This window comes from Toxorhynchites rutilus, chromosome 2, assembly GCF_029784135.1.
Source record: "Toxorhynchites rutilus septentrionalis strain SRP chromosome 2, ASM2978413v1, whole genome shotgun sequence".
Lineage (NCBI taxonomy): Eukaryota > Metazoa > Arthropoda > Insecta > Diptera > Culicidae > Toxorhynchites > Toxorhynchites rutilus.
In genome coordinates this window covers 333,359,185-333,374,577 of record NC_073745.1, presented here as the reverse complement: position 1 = coordinate 333,374,577, position 15,393 = coordinate 333,359,185, and the positions used below count along the sequence as shown (strand labels likewise).

The 15,393-nt window shown below is 40.1% G+C and overlaps 1 protein-coding gene across 1 annotated transcript in view; it reads right to left on the bottom strand.

The window, feature by feature from the left end:
* Positions 1–6,376: 6,376 nt before the first annotated feature.
* The window catches only part of LOC129767115 (uncharacterized), a 51,076-nt gene continuing 42,059 nt past the window's right edge, over positions 6,377–15,393 (bottom strand). Inside the window, exon 4 of the mRNA XM_055767736.1 lies at positions 6,377–6,490. Within this exon, the coding sequence (XP_055623711.1) occupies positions 6,417–6,490 (74 nt within the window). The 3' untranslated portion in view covers positions 6,377–6,416. The remainder of the gene's footprint in view (positions 6,491–15,393) is intronic.

Below are 15,393 nucleotides of genomic sequence, written 5' to 3'. Positions count from 1 at the left end.
CCTAATTGCTTCCACTGCCACTGCTCGGTCGGCCACACGAACAACGCGCTTCACAAACGAAAAATTGCGACTCGATTTCACAGCAACAAAACTACTTTAAAGTGGACTGAATTCGAACTATACTCGGTCCACCGCCGCCGTCGTCGTCTTCGTCGTCGTCGTCGTCGTTTGTTTGATAAGAATATCAATTATTCAATTCGTTAGGGCTTTGCAACCGCGCATCCGTCGATCGCGCGTTGACTGGCGGCTATCACATCACTGCTTGTGGGACCGACTGTGAACGAACGAGTCAACACGCCGAGAGGTTGTCAACACCTGAATACCCGAGCGCCGCCAGAAGAGAAGACACACAAAAATAACACACATTGACGGGGTCGGTCGCGGTAGATGAAAAAAAAATGAAACAAAAATTATAGGAGGTTGTGTCCAAGATACGACCGCTTTGTTGACATAGAACTACGCTGTTATTTTATATAAGTCGCTTGTTTTTACCTTCGGATATTATTCTATAATGCTGTGAAATTTTAGAAACAACTGCTTAGTAGAATAATCTCTGAAATGATTTTTTCATTGTAGAATCAGTTGACGATAATTGATTGATGATTCATTCTTGCCCTCGCAAAACAATCGTGTGTCGCAATTTATTTCATGTCAATGCATTGAAAATTTACCTCCAAGGCTATTCCGGTGGCCTTTTTCGAAATTGACATAGACTCGACTATAGTCGATTATATTCCATATCTCATAACTACATCAATATATCTTTGGCACCGCATGTAAACAACAGCAATGACAACACTTGCAAGTATCAAATATCATGCTACATGTTATTTAGTATTGCCTCAAAGGAATCGCACCTCTAGATATCGTTCGTACAAACAAAGCGTAAACCAAGCGTTCACCATAGCATGCATACAGAGCCATACATTGGTGGCATCATTTTGCGCTATTCTCAAAAGAAACGCTTCTGTTAATATTACTGGCCTCGAAAAGAGTTGCATTACTTTCTCATGCTCGAGAGAAGCGCAGCTGTCACCCTTAGTGGAGGAAGTTTTGCTACTGGCGAAACCTTTGCTACTGGCGAAACCTTTGCTACTGGCGAAACCTAATCACATACAAAATTCCAGAACATTTACTTTCTTGATGACTAAACAAGAGAAATAAACTCTTTTTGTTAATAACAACCTCGAAAACAGTAGCAATGCTTCATCATGATCAATATTAGCGCAAATGCAATCCTAGTTGAAGGCAGTTTTGCGACTGGCACGCGAACTCAAATAACTTATAACATTCCAGTAAGACATTCAAGATGCTTGGTATTCCCAAATAATTTTTTGGTGCACAACCTTAACGTCTGCTTCGCCATAACGTCAGTTTAATGCATTGATGCATTCTCAAAGGCACCAACGAAGCCCTTATGAAGACGGAAAATAAACAATGTTAACTGCTTGGAAAAAGACTGAATTATGCCACACAGCTTGTACTCTGCTGTAACACCCATCGATGCGAATTCGCTGATGAGTTTGTCAAGAGCGACCGCCTTCACCACCAGCGGGGTGGAGCTTGATTTTAGTTGCTGCCTGGGCGTTTACATTTTCGACCGACGCGCCGAAATCGCCTACTTCGCTGTTGTTCGATGCGATGTCACACTCGCGAAGGCTCGGTTCAGTGCGAGCGCTTTTCACTGCACCAACATCGCGTGCATCATTAGATGACGCTTACCTCGAAATTTTATTGCCCCTGGCAATACGTTCGTTTTTTTGCAGGGCTCGAGCCTGCCTTCCTCTCCTTCTTGCCCATCGCACACTACGCGAAGCGTCCAATTTATGACGCGGAAAGAAGAACACACGATACGAATAACGCGAAAAACGAACAGAAAAATCAAACGACGATTTCCAAGTTGGATTACCACTGGTGGGGTCCAATCTTAGATCGAAGCGCAGCGAAAGCAAAGTGAACTGGATTACTCAACAGTCCGATGCCGAATGAAAGTTTGCCGCAGCGAAATCCACTGTTTATACTCTAGGCAAGTGTTCCCCTTCATTCTTCTTCTTTTCCTTTGTTCACGGAGACTTTAAATCCTACGATTTCCCCTCCGTTGGTCGTCGATAAGTTGCTCGTTATTGATAGTTCTGTTCGGGAAAGCACTCAAATGGACAGAACAAATGTATGGGAAAATAGAAACACTTAAAGTTTTCATGAATTTTAACCATTTACTAACCAGGGGATTCTAATGTATGGCATATTAAACAAATCTTACGGAATTTCCGATTCGTTTAGTATGTAAATCGCCAAAATCCGTTCGCGGCAAAAATAGTTATTAACGTTAACTTTATTTCATAAAAACGTGACCTGTTTTCTGATTTGACACCCTTAATGAAAGACGTAGTTCTACGTCAAAAAAAAAATGAACGTGTTTGGCTGTGTTAGCGCCCATAAATATCATGAATGAGAGTGTGATTAAGTGAGTAACTTGTTGCCATCGGATTCGTGGAAGAGTTGCCAGATCTACGCTTTCTTCAAAACCGAATTATTATCGGATATGGAAGAGAGCTAGTATAAGCGGAACACCAATACCTTTGAATATATTGTCACTTGTTAATGTCAACTGTTCCTTTTTTCGCAATGTACAGTATGTCTATACCCAATGTCCTGGAAAAAAGGTAATGAAGATGGTCGAATTTCGAGCGACATAGCATGCGCTGCCATAAATATTTCGCAAATAGTGACGTCAGTCGTTGTGTTTATCTTTGATTGCCCACCGCATCCATGTGAAAATGATATTTTCAGGAAGTAATTTATCAATGAAAAACGTACATTTGTGTAGATCTCCAGCTGAATATGAGGCTAATGTGATAGCGTGAAGTGAATATTTGTGAAATCACTTCGAAAAAGACGGATAAAAGTGATATTTCCATGTGCCATTTTCACTCCCCCACGTTCATAGAATCAAACGAAGTTTCATTATTTTATCGTTATGAAGTTGATGTTTCGAAGGCTCTCAGTGACGGTGTGTATGTTGTGAGGTGATAATCGCCAATTAATCAGAATTTCACCGAAAATGTTACTGCTTTCGAGAACTAAGCATTCGACTGCTCTCTGGACCTTTTTACCACATGAATAATCGAAATAAGCCACGATATAATTGTCACCTGTTAGGAAACAACCAGTTGAATGATTTCATGAGAATTTTGGCTCAAATTACTTTACTTTCAATATTGTTTTGTTTCTTCCATATACATTCCATATAGAATGCAAATAATTACGACACGATATTTTGCTTGCCAATACAGATACACTTCGCCTACTGCTCCACCTCTATATGTACCTCATTGGTCTATACATATTTTTTTTTATGAAACTATTCGAACAAATTTCTTTTCTAAGTAAATTGTATCAATCGTTGTTGATTGAAAATATCATTTAACCGGAACTACTGAACTTGTTGGGAAATCTAATACGTCCTATATGTTGGATCCCTAAATACAACCCCTTCGCTGGATATGGCGAGATAAGTAACACATTTTGTATTCCATAAGTTCATTCGAATATGTCATAATTACACTATGGACTTCCCGATATGTTCCTTATGGATTTTTAAATCATAGCTCATTCGTCTGTCAGTAGCGCAAATAATAAATAAACGACATTCAATGGCATGGATAATTTACAACAAGGTTGAATGAAAAGAACTTGAGTTAAGCGAAATGAACTACCTTCAGCTACTATTTAACGGGTTTTCAATAAAAAACTGAGGATGATTTCAATACCTTTCTGTAAAGAAAGGAAAGAGCGTCAACTTTTTCTCACCAAGAGAATTGCTCTCTGCGCTCCCTAGAAACTGATTGCTCGTTCCTTTTCGCTCGGGTGCTGTCAGTTCGATCAAAAATGGCGTCGAAACAACAAGCACTCCGTGAGCGCGTTGTACGGTTCTTCGAAACGCGTGAAAGTCAAGGAAAAGAGTTTACAGTAGACCACTTTCGGGACGAAAATGTGCCGATGAGCACTGTTTACCGGATCCTGGCATCCCGGAACGTCGAGCGAAAGACCGGTAGTGGCCATCCGGCGATGATCATGATGAAAAAGAAGAAGGAATCTCTTCGGCAACAAGAACAGTACGAGTTTGCATGACGCCAGCCGAAAATTTCGCTGCTCTCATTCCTACATCCACAGAACCCTCAAGCAGGAGAGCATCGTCTGTCGGGAGAAGTCTAGGTCTCCAGAGTACACGGATGAGCAGATAGCGACTGTGAAATCACAGTGCCGGAGGATGACGAAGAATTAGCGCGGGTAGTCGTTCGTACTGGACGAGGAGAACCATTTTCCGCTGTCAAAGTCCCACATTTCCAGCAATGACCGGTACTATACCAGCGACAAACCATCCACATCCCCTGAGGTAAAGTACAAATACAAGCATAAGTTTGAGAAGAAAGTTATGCTGTATATTGTAATCTCCGACAAAAGGATTTCAAAGCCCTGGTTTAACAAGCCGAGCGGACTTGACATCAACCAGAAGGTGTACCAGGAGGAGTTCCTGGAGAAGATTCTGGTTCCGTTACTAGAGGAGCATCATTCTGATGGGAAGAACGTCTTTTGGCTGGACAAGGCGTCTCAGTGCCCTGGTGTACAAGAATAATTGGCGGGCCACGGACACCAAGCAGTTGACCACGAGGATCCGGAATTGCATCCTAAAGATAGATGTCAGTGCTGTCCAGCATCTTCTCCAAGTTGCGTCATACGGCTGAACGCGGCCCCTTTGCCAACATTTACTGACTTTTTTTTTTAAACAACCGTCATGTTTTGAAAAAAAAAATACAAAATTGAATTTCTGTCAGTCTGTAATGAAGTTTTCATAGAATTTTAACCTGATATATTCTACATAATGGTCAATTTAATTATTTTTTGGTAGTACCCATCAAAATTTGACATTTAAGTAAAACTTAAGCACAGTTTCAATATGTTAACCAACAAGGGAAACTCATAAAAATTTCAGCAGATGTGAAGACAAATTTCAATTAAATTTGAAAAAAATGTACCTAGTTTTGATGTTATATATGTTACATTTCAGATTCCAGCTGAATTATATTCAATTATCTTTCGCCGAAACAAACTTTCATTAACAACAGAGACGTCGTTGGTCCATACTGGTTCAATACTATTTTAATTCATAAAAACTAATATTCGCACTTGAGCAGTTTCACACAAAAGAATGTTGGTTAAAGGTATAGAGTATGGTAAAGAGTATGTTCGAAGAAGTATATAGATTTCTGCAAAAAAAAACTGGCATCTCTGATGTGTGGTGCTTTCCTTTTACGACACAATCATAGTGGTAGTAGAGTCGTTATCGCTAATTCAATTTTCTTTGCTTTTATTAATATTATTATTGGGAGCACACTGTGATTGCCGTCACGAAAAAAAAGTCAACAAAATTTTGCGAACAATTCAGCTAACTCTCGGCCGTGGCAGGGTGATCACTATAACACAATCATTTGAAGTTCGGCGTTTCGCCTATTATTTGCCCGTCAACTGACTAACCAATCAAAGTCGAGTCGGACAATGTTTACCATCTCGCACTGAGGGGACGGGCTCTTAAACCGGGATTCCACTGAGGCAATTTTTAGGCTACATGTAGAAGCAACACAATGCCACGGTTCAACTCACCGACTTGCCATTCAGTGTTGTCTCAGTGGAATTCAACCTTCTTTTCACAAACAACATATGATCATCACTAGCCTCTTCGCCTCATCTTCAATGAAAGAGAGAGAGAGAGCGCGCGCTGAGGAATCTCGCTCGCGTCACCTCCTGAATCCGCTTTTAGACAGAGCGAGCCGTGTGTTGATTTGAAAGTAAATAGATGATATAACACACAACAGGGAAGGAGGAATCACCTTATCGCCCCGCACCTTGTGCGCACAATTGTGGCCTTTTTGGACGCGGCGGAGGAATTTTCCTTGCTGCCGCCGGCGATAAAATTGCGGTAGTCCGAGCCAGCGGTGCTGATAGTGGTATCTCGCTGTTTTGCGGAATGTGTCAGGCTTCGTTGGTGAATATTGCGAACAATGGTTTTATCCAAAAATGATAATGAGTGCAGATAATCGATCAGAACTTTCTACCGGTTAAAGGGATCAGTTCTTATCAGGCGGGGCGCGTGTACAGACTCAACCTGCTAACACCTAGAAACATCTCACAGTTACGTACTTAACAATGAGAACGTTGAGCACAAATTGAGTTCATCAGCAACCGCATAAAATACACTCGGCAAAAAACATAGCAGAGGCAGCATCCCATTTTTTCCATATTTTTTCAGGTTGATCCCATTACTAGACATTTGGAGACGAATGGATGCCTTAATCTTGTGACATCAAACAGTATGATTGTCAGTATCAGTTGCTCAAAAACACAACAGCGATTGCTTGTTACTCACCTTTTATTTTGGCATCTTTTTTGTCCGTTTGTTTGGTTTCTGACGCAGCCTTCCTGCCGTTCGATTCTAAAAAAGGGATTAAAAATATACAATTAGGGCAGAAGTACCAATTATAGCATTTAAGGTTATATGAGTGAGATTTTCATTAATTTAGAAATTATATCTTATTATTAATGTCCCTAATATGATTTTAAAACATCAGAAAACTTTTGTTTGTCGATTTCGGTACTTGATTCCATGCTAAACATATTTCTTTTGTAGAAAAATAAAGTTTGAAAATAGTGTGTCTCATTGATGCTTGTTTCTTAGCATTTTGCTAAGAATTATTTGATCATAACAATGAGATTTCCGTACTGTAAAGCTGTAAGCAGACTGTTTTGAGTCAAACACATTGTAGACGCATAAATTACATCCTTCTTGTTGTTGTGATTCGACAAATTAACACGATTTTATCAAACAGAACTTTTATTTTTGTATTTTCATAACTGGTACAATTTTACATCTATGTACCGATTATCGTCATATCGAAAGCTGCACTGTTCCTAATTTTCCAAATTGTTCCAAATATCGTCATATGAAAACCTCACGTTTTCACGCTGTCTTCGTAGAGCAATTGTATATCATAGGGCGCTAGAACACTCAGCAGTGTAGTGCAGTACCACAAATTCTCAAATTTTTTCACGAATGGAGGAATTATTTTTTTCCTAGTGTCGGGTAAGTTCTCTTCTGTTGAAACTCAATACAATATCTGCAATAATGAGTATAACACAAAAATCGAGACGCGTGAACTTTGTCTATACAGTGAAAACTGTTTTTGTGCGAATTTTTTTCGCGATTTTTTTTGTGCGGTGTATGAAAAGAGCATATTTGACGAAGTTTTCGTCCATTTAGTTTTTTTCGATGGTTTATATGTATTTCAGTGTGAAAAAAGTATATTTACGTCTCAATTATGCACTTCTGAAATCATTCCCCTCCTCTCATCAAATACTCTAAGTTTTTCCAAGTTTTTGCATGATATGATTTCTAACAGCAACACGTTTCGGCATGCAACTAAGAGCACAAAACAGCCACGTGCAACCGAAAAGGCAAACTGTCCCATCGCAAAGCAGGGAAACAAAAGGAAATTGAACGGTGAATGGCGTGGATTTGAGTTACTTTCTTGGGGGAAACTTTTTTTATGCGGTCCCTATCTACCGTACTAAAAAAGTTTTTTTCAAAATGTGTACCGAACACGATTTTTTAAAGCTGCTGGTGAAGTTTTGCACGATTTTTTTAATGCGACTTTTTTTATGCGGTCCCTATCCCCCGCACAAAAAATGGTTTGTCTGTATAATATTTTGTAGTCAAATTCGCTCGTTGCCAGTCCAATACTTTTGTGACGTGACATCACCTGACTTTTCAGAAACATTTGATTAACTCTATGTGTGCATATATGTGAATATACGCGTACCTGTGCAAGGGCGTTTATATGTTGACACCGACCGTTGATGTTTCGTGTGCATTTGTATATGCACCTTCATCGTCTTATTCCAACGTGGTTTGACAGGTACACGAAAATTACTCACACAGATAAAATAGCGTGCAAAATCACGATATTTTGTTCAAATAGATGCTTCGCCTCGAAAATAATTACCATAAAGTTACATGAGCGATTCAAATTTAAACAACAAAATTGCGTTTTCCCAACACTAATGGTGTTGCTGATTTCGTCTCGTATTCAAACATGGGCAGTGCAGCAGAGACAACGTTGGTTTTAGACTGTAAACAACATATCTGCCCTATTAACCCTACTTTACATCAAATGTCTCACATTTTCTTTTTTGGATGAAATATCTATCCGTTTTCCATTAATTGACAAAAATTTTCAAAATTCTATACAAATTTAGACAATGTTGCACGCTTTTCACTAGCATCAACGCGAGGGCCCTTATAACATAGCTGGTAACTGTCTTAATACGTTGGTCTTACTCCACACGCGTTGCTCTAAGGTTAAGTTCTTCCCACTCTAACATTATCTCGCCTCTCGCTCAAATCCTATCTGCTCATTGTACAACTTTATTTTCTTGTTTCCTTCTTCTTCGTGCATCCATGACATAGAACACTATCGTTCCGATCATATTGCGAGATTTCAAGCCATTTCCGGCCTTTTAGAGCCGTTCCTAACGAACCGAAAGTCATCAGCTTCGATTCCAAAATGGCATCGGAATACCAGTATTCGTTTGTTTGTATGTATGGGAGCAAAAGTCTCTGTCTCTCAGACTAAACGTCGGCTTGGAATTGTACCAAAAACATGTCCAAACGATGTCATCGGGGTTCGAACCCCGAAGACCGGTTGGAATGCAAAGCTGTTTCACACGACCCCGCTATCCATATAGCTACTGGTGCTGTTGTATACATGCGTGATTATATTCCATCTCATTATAAAAAATGAAGTTGGAAAGTGTTTTAAAAGAGTAAAAAGAGCATAAACGTGAATCTATATCTTTCTCGGTCTAGGCCGTGTGTAAGAAATCTAAAGAATTTGCCAATTGAATTTCAATATCGTAAACGATCGAAAGACAGACAGAAACAAAATACTATACGATAGAAGCGAAACGTGTGAACGATCCTAAGCTAATAATCTCACCTATCGGAAGCGGGTGCAATAAAACCTGATGCAAGAAATAACGGAAAGGAAAAGGACCAAAAAGATCGTACACATTTCTTATCGCGCTAGGCTCCGTTGACCTTAGAATGCAGTTATGAGTCAAAGATAAGCTTTAGGCAGAAGTTGCATGTGGTGAAGCACAGATAAGCGATAGGTAAAGGAGTTATATGCAAAGGAGTAAGAACGTATTTAGTTTTCTCTTTCTTTCGCACGTTAGATTTGAATTTAGGATAGAATTAGGATAGAATGAAATTGTATATAAAAACCCAAGGTTCTCTGAATAAAGTAAGTAGTCTTTGGAATTGTGTCGTGACGAATACATCCGAAACACCTATTTTGAATCGACTGACGAGAGTTCTTCAGATTCAAGTCTTCCAACGTTCGCAGCAATAATTGTATAATTTGCGCTCGGAGTTCGTGAAGATCTCGTACTCGTTGATCCTCCCGCTTAGTTGGTATTCGATAGATTGTCCAGCTCCCGTTCGTTACTCGTTCCGTACGGAATTAGTGCGAAGGCAGTCAGTTCAATTTATTGAAAGGAATCATTCTGATTAGATTCCGTTCGTGGCCGGTTCCGTAGGGAATTAGTGCGAAGGCAGTGAATTCAGTTTGTTCGAGGTTAGGCTGATTCTTGCGACGCTTCTACTTCAATTCTGTAAAGTGCCAATCCAGACTCATTACGGTTGATTCCTTCGCTCAACCGAGTTTGCGCATTGGGCAAATTTTACACCGTGTATGTGGCAAAGTATGTGAAAAACTTTAATGCGTGTTTATTTGCAATGTATCTCCTGTTTCGCTCACTTATTTTGATCTTATATTGCTATACCATAAACATTATACAAATGCTATACCAGTATTTGAGAGTAGCAGGTTTTTCTGTTTTTTAGGCTCATTTAATGTGATGAATCGGGATGCCAGAACATGTGCTAAAAGTTACTTTTGGGTGTAGCGTTGGCAGAAAAAAATATCATCTTCGGCAGAAAAAATGCTTTTTCGTGTGCTGCAGGGTGAAATGAACCCATAATAGCATCTTTTTCAAGAGTGTTTGTATGTATGGGAGCAGAGCTCTCTTTCTCTCAGATTGAACGTCCGCCTGGGAAAAAGTCCAAACGATGCCAAGCAGGGGTTCGAACCAAGACCAGCTGAAATTCAAGGCTATGTTACACGACTACGCTATCCACATAGCTACTGGTGTTGTTGCACAGATACATGATAATATTACACCGCATTATAAAATGAAGTTGGATCTCAAGAGTGTACAGTGTAAAGTCTAAGTGTAAAAAGGAAAGCATAGGCGTGAATCTGTATTCGTAAGTAATAATTAAATTAACCCTTTCCCGTACAACATCGGGTCTTACTCGTGGGTACTTGAATAACATAGGGCGCTAGAACGCTCAGCAGGCTAGTGAAATCAGTTGATGTGTGACGTATTAAATAATACGGGAAGGGGTTAATTAATTTTGGGTGTAGGTTCAACTGATAAACTAAAAAAATGCTCCGTTTTAGTAGAGTGACAACGCTTCAAAATACCTGTTTTTCAAATACTTTTTTCTCATTAATTACAAAATGAATCCTACATCTATCCACTACTCTTCAACTTCTTCTTCTTGAATGGCGTTAATGGCGTTCCCTGTGGAACTTTTGCCGTCTCAATGTATGCATTAACTAGCGTCATTTATTAATACTTACTTGAGATTTCTTAAGCCAAATAACACGCCTTGAATGTATTCCGAGAGGCAAGCTCTAGAATACGCGTGACCACAGTGCAAGTCGAAGGAATATCTCTGACGCAAAATCCCCCGGCCAGAACGGGAATCGAACCCGAACACTCGGCATGATAATGTGAGACGCTAACCACTCGGCCACGTGTGCACTCTACTCTTCAAACAAGTATTTAATTATTCATTTAATTGTATATGGACAATGAAGTTTGGTTAAGTAAGTGCGGAGATATTTTAACAACCCTTTTTCAAAGGTTGGTACATAAAAATTGAGTTCGTTTCTTATAATTCATATTATAACTAGTGTTTATTCAGATAACGTTATAAATTTTCCTCTTATACATGATATGAAATTTAAAAATAGGTTTTTTTTATACAAATTAGGCGATTAATCATAGAAAAATAAGTGAAAATCTTAAAAGAAGAGCTTATTCTGCAAGAAAAAGTATACTTTTGAACTAGAATAGAATATTTATTCGCAAATTTCCGTAAGTTGATGACATGTCTCCTACCCAGTAGTAGGTAGCAAACTCGGCATTTTCCGGGCCCGCGTACCCCGTGAGGTGCTAAAATCCAAGAATTTTGGATAGTGTAGTGTACATATGGCTTAATAACTAATGGTGTTACCACACGCAACAATAAATTGTTAGAACAATGGATATAAAGCTAAAATATTATAGCAGACAGGCTGCTCAGTAATGCGGAGTTCAGTTTGGTCTCTTGCCTGACCGACCGTCATCCAGTGCAGATGGATAAAAGTTTTTATGTGGAATAATACATTGGAATAATAAATTGAACTAAGCGATTAACTCATATAAAGTCTCGCGTGCGTTATTATTACTTCCTCCAATTAGTTCAAGTTGGCGACGAGGATAAAAATTGATTAGTCTAGTATCGAGTCGTTAGTCGAAGTGAAAATCGCGAAAGTCAAACGGTTGGTAACACGTGTTGGAGAACATAACCTCAGTTCAATAAGCAACTATGTCTACTAGTGAAGGTAGTGGCGGAGTCAAGCTAGAGGCGAACGCGTTAGTGCCCATTGTTCGTGCTGGCAAGTTTGGCCAGATTGAACAATTTGTCGTTGGTGAAAATTTTGAAGAGTACGTTAACCGTCTGGAAATGTTTTTCCTCGTTAACGACATGCCGGACGACAAAAAAGTCCCTATGTTGGTTACAGTCGCTGGTCCAAGTTTATATACAATCGCTGCCAGATTGTGTGCTCCGGATGATCCACGTGCGAAAGCGTATAACGATCTTGTCCGTCTTCTCAAGGAACATTTGGATCCTACCACGAATGTCGTCGCTGAGCGATACAAATTCCGTAAATGTGAGCAGCTCGCTTCGCAAAGCATAACGGATTTTATCAACAGCCTCAAAGCCACCGCCCAAGCCTGCAAGTTTGAAGCGTTCTTGTCGGATTCACTACGCAGTTGCAGCAGAAAATTGGTTCATTTCAAAATGAGGTTAGCATTCAACAGAAATCCAACGTCAAGCGTGGTAAGCCAGGGAAGGAAGACGTAAAGCCGATTCGTCCGAGCAAGCAAACGTCAAAGCCATGCCATGCAGTCGTCAGCATGATCCGAACACGTGCCCAGCGAGAAACTGGACGTGTTACTCGTGTGGTAAGGAAGGCCACGTGTCAACATGTTGTAGGTCGAAAATCAAACAACCGAAGAAATCCGGAAGAAGTAATCGTGTCGCCGAGATGGGTGAAGCTGTGGAAGTCCTGCGTCTGAACATGTTCGGTGGACCTACGGAATCCGTGGAGCCGAAATTGTCTTTAGTCGGAGTCGAATCAGAAACAGTCGAAACAGAAGTCAGACAGCAGCAGCCGAGTTCCAGTCTATCAATTCTGGAACAGTCAACTAGTCAACCCACCGTTGGAGCATTGAACAAGGTGGATACACCCGAGTTCGTATCGCTGGAATGCGATGGTCGACGAATCGAGTTCGAAGCGGATTATGGCGCTTGTCGGAGCGTAATCTCTACAGATACGTATCGGAAGTTTTTCTCTGATATCAAGTTAAAATGTACTTCATTGGAATTTGTTTCGGTTTCAGGGCAGAGGATAAAACCCCAGGGCACGCTGGAGGTCAACGTAACTGCCCCGTCTGGAATCCATGGCCGGCTAGAGCTGATGGTAATCCGAACAAACAGAGAAGTCAACCCGTTACTAGGACGCGATGGTCTCGATCTAATATTTCCGAAGTGGAGAGGAACATTTTCCGTCAAGTCTGAACTAGAAACGCGTTTCCCAAAGATAGTTAGTCAGTCCGCGATTAACCCTATTATCGGTTTCTCCGCGGGGATAGTTTTGAAGCAAGATACCATTCCCGTCTTTCATAAGGCTTATTCAGTGCCGTTCCTACTCCGTGAAAAGGTCGAGCAAGGTCTAGAGAAGTTAGTCCAAGATGGCATTTTAGTCCCCGTCCGATCGTCGCCGTGGGCGAATCCGATCGTAGTAGTCCCCAATAAAGATGGTTCCGTAAGAATTTGTTTAGATGGAAAGGCAGCGTTCAATCGCTACACTACAGTCGAACACTATCCCTTGCCTAGAATCGACGAGATTTTAGCAAAGCTTTTCAATTGGAAAGTGTTTTGTAAAGTTGACTTGTCAGGAGCTTATCTGCAAGTTCAATTGTCCGAGTCGTCTCAAGTATTATGCACGATTAACACCCACCGTGGCCTTTTTCGTTACACACGCATGCCATTCGGTATAACTTCTGCCCCTGCGATTTTTCAATCTATAATCGATCAAGTGCTGTGTGATTCCCCAGGAATTGCCTATATTGACGACATTATCGTTGGTGGTACAACGTATGATGAATGTAGGCACGACTTGTTTTTGGTACTTCAGAAATTGAATGACCATAATGTGAGAATCAATGTTCTTAAATCGAGCTTTTTCAAGAGCGAAATTGATTATGTCGGTTACACAATAACCTCTGATGGAATCCGTCCTAGTCAGTCGAAAGTAAAGGCTATTCTCGACGCCCCTGCCCCACAGAATGTGAATCAGCTCCAAGTATACCTTGGATTGTTAAATTATTATCATCGATTTCTTCCGAATCTATCCATTCATCTTCGCCCGTTATACAATTTACTGCAGAAGAATCGACGATTTTTTTGGTCATCCGAGTGTCAACAAGCTTTCGAAAAAACTAAAGGGTTACTTGTAGACAATGATCTACTCGAACAATACGATCCGTTAAAGTTAATTACATTAGCTGTCGATGCAAGTCCATACGGTGTAGGTGCCGTTTATCACACGTTGTCGAAAACGTCGAAAAACCCATTTGTTTCGCTTCATCTACTTTTACCCCTGCACAGATCAACTATGCCCAAGTGCACAAAGAAGCACTTGCAGTGATTTTCGAAATTACTAAATTCCATAAATACCTTTACGGTGCCAAGTTTAAATTAGTCACGGACAATACCGGTATAAAAGAAATTTTCAACCCGTCTAAGGGCACTTCTGCAATCGCTGCTGCAAGGTTGCAAAGGTGGGTTCTAATACTTGCTGGTTACAATTATACAATTGAACACCGCCCTGGAAAATTTATGTGTGGTTGCCATACAAATGAAACACAAATTTCTGCATTACTCGAGAATTAATCAAGCAAATGAAACCAATTTGTCGTCATATCGAAAGCTGCACTGTTCCAAATTTTCCAAATTATTCGAAATGTCGTCATACGAAAACCCAGGGGGTCTTCGTGGCCACTTGGTTACGCGTTCGCTTACTAAGCGATCGATCGTGAGTTCAAACTCAGGGCCCTCAATTGACCATCTTTGTGTTGTTATAGAATAACTACGTCCACGCAACCATCATCAGCTATGGAGATCGATCCACGGTGGAACAAAGATCGATTCATCCATACAACTGCTCTGCTCTGCAAGAAACATCGGGCTGCTGTTCTATAAATAATCCTACAATGATCAATATCAACTGTCTCCGCTGTCCGATCTGCTGAACAATGGAAGAACAGAAAGAACACCCTTACGCCTAAATGGCTACTACAGTGTAATTTACCATAATGTAATGGAACAGAACATCTAACGCCTAAATGGCTACTAGTTCTACTGTGTAATTTACAATTTATAGAAACATAAACATATGTACATGTACACGATAAAAAAAAACCCGGCTCTGTTACAGATAATGCTAATGAGCCTGATAAATAAATAAATGGGATAAAAAAAAATACGAAAACCCCATGTTTTCACGCTGTCTTAGTAGAGCAATTGTATATCATAGGGCGCTAGAACACTCAGCAGTGTAGTGCAGTACCACAAATTCTCATTTTTTTTACGAATGGAGGAATTATTTTTTTCCGTGTCGGATGAGTTCTCATCTATCGAAACTCAATACCATATCTGAAATAATGAGTGAACTTTGTCTATATAATATTTTGTAGTCAAATTCGCTTGTTGCCATTCCAATACTCTTGTGACGTGATATCATCTGAAACATTCAGAAACTTTTGATTAACTCTATGTATGCATATATGTGAATATACGCGTACCTGTACAAGGCGTTTATATGTTGCCACACTAAAGAAGCATACATTTCTGCATAATTCAAGAACTATTTAAGCAAA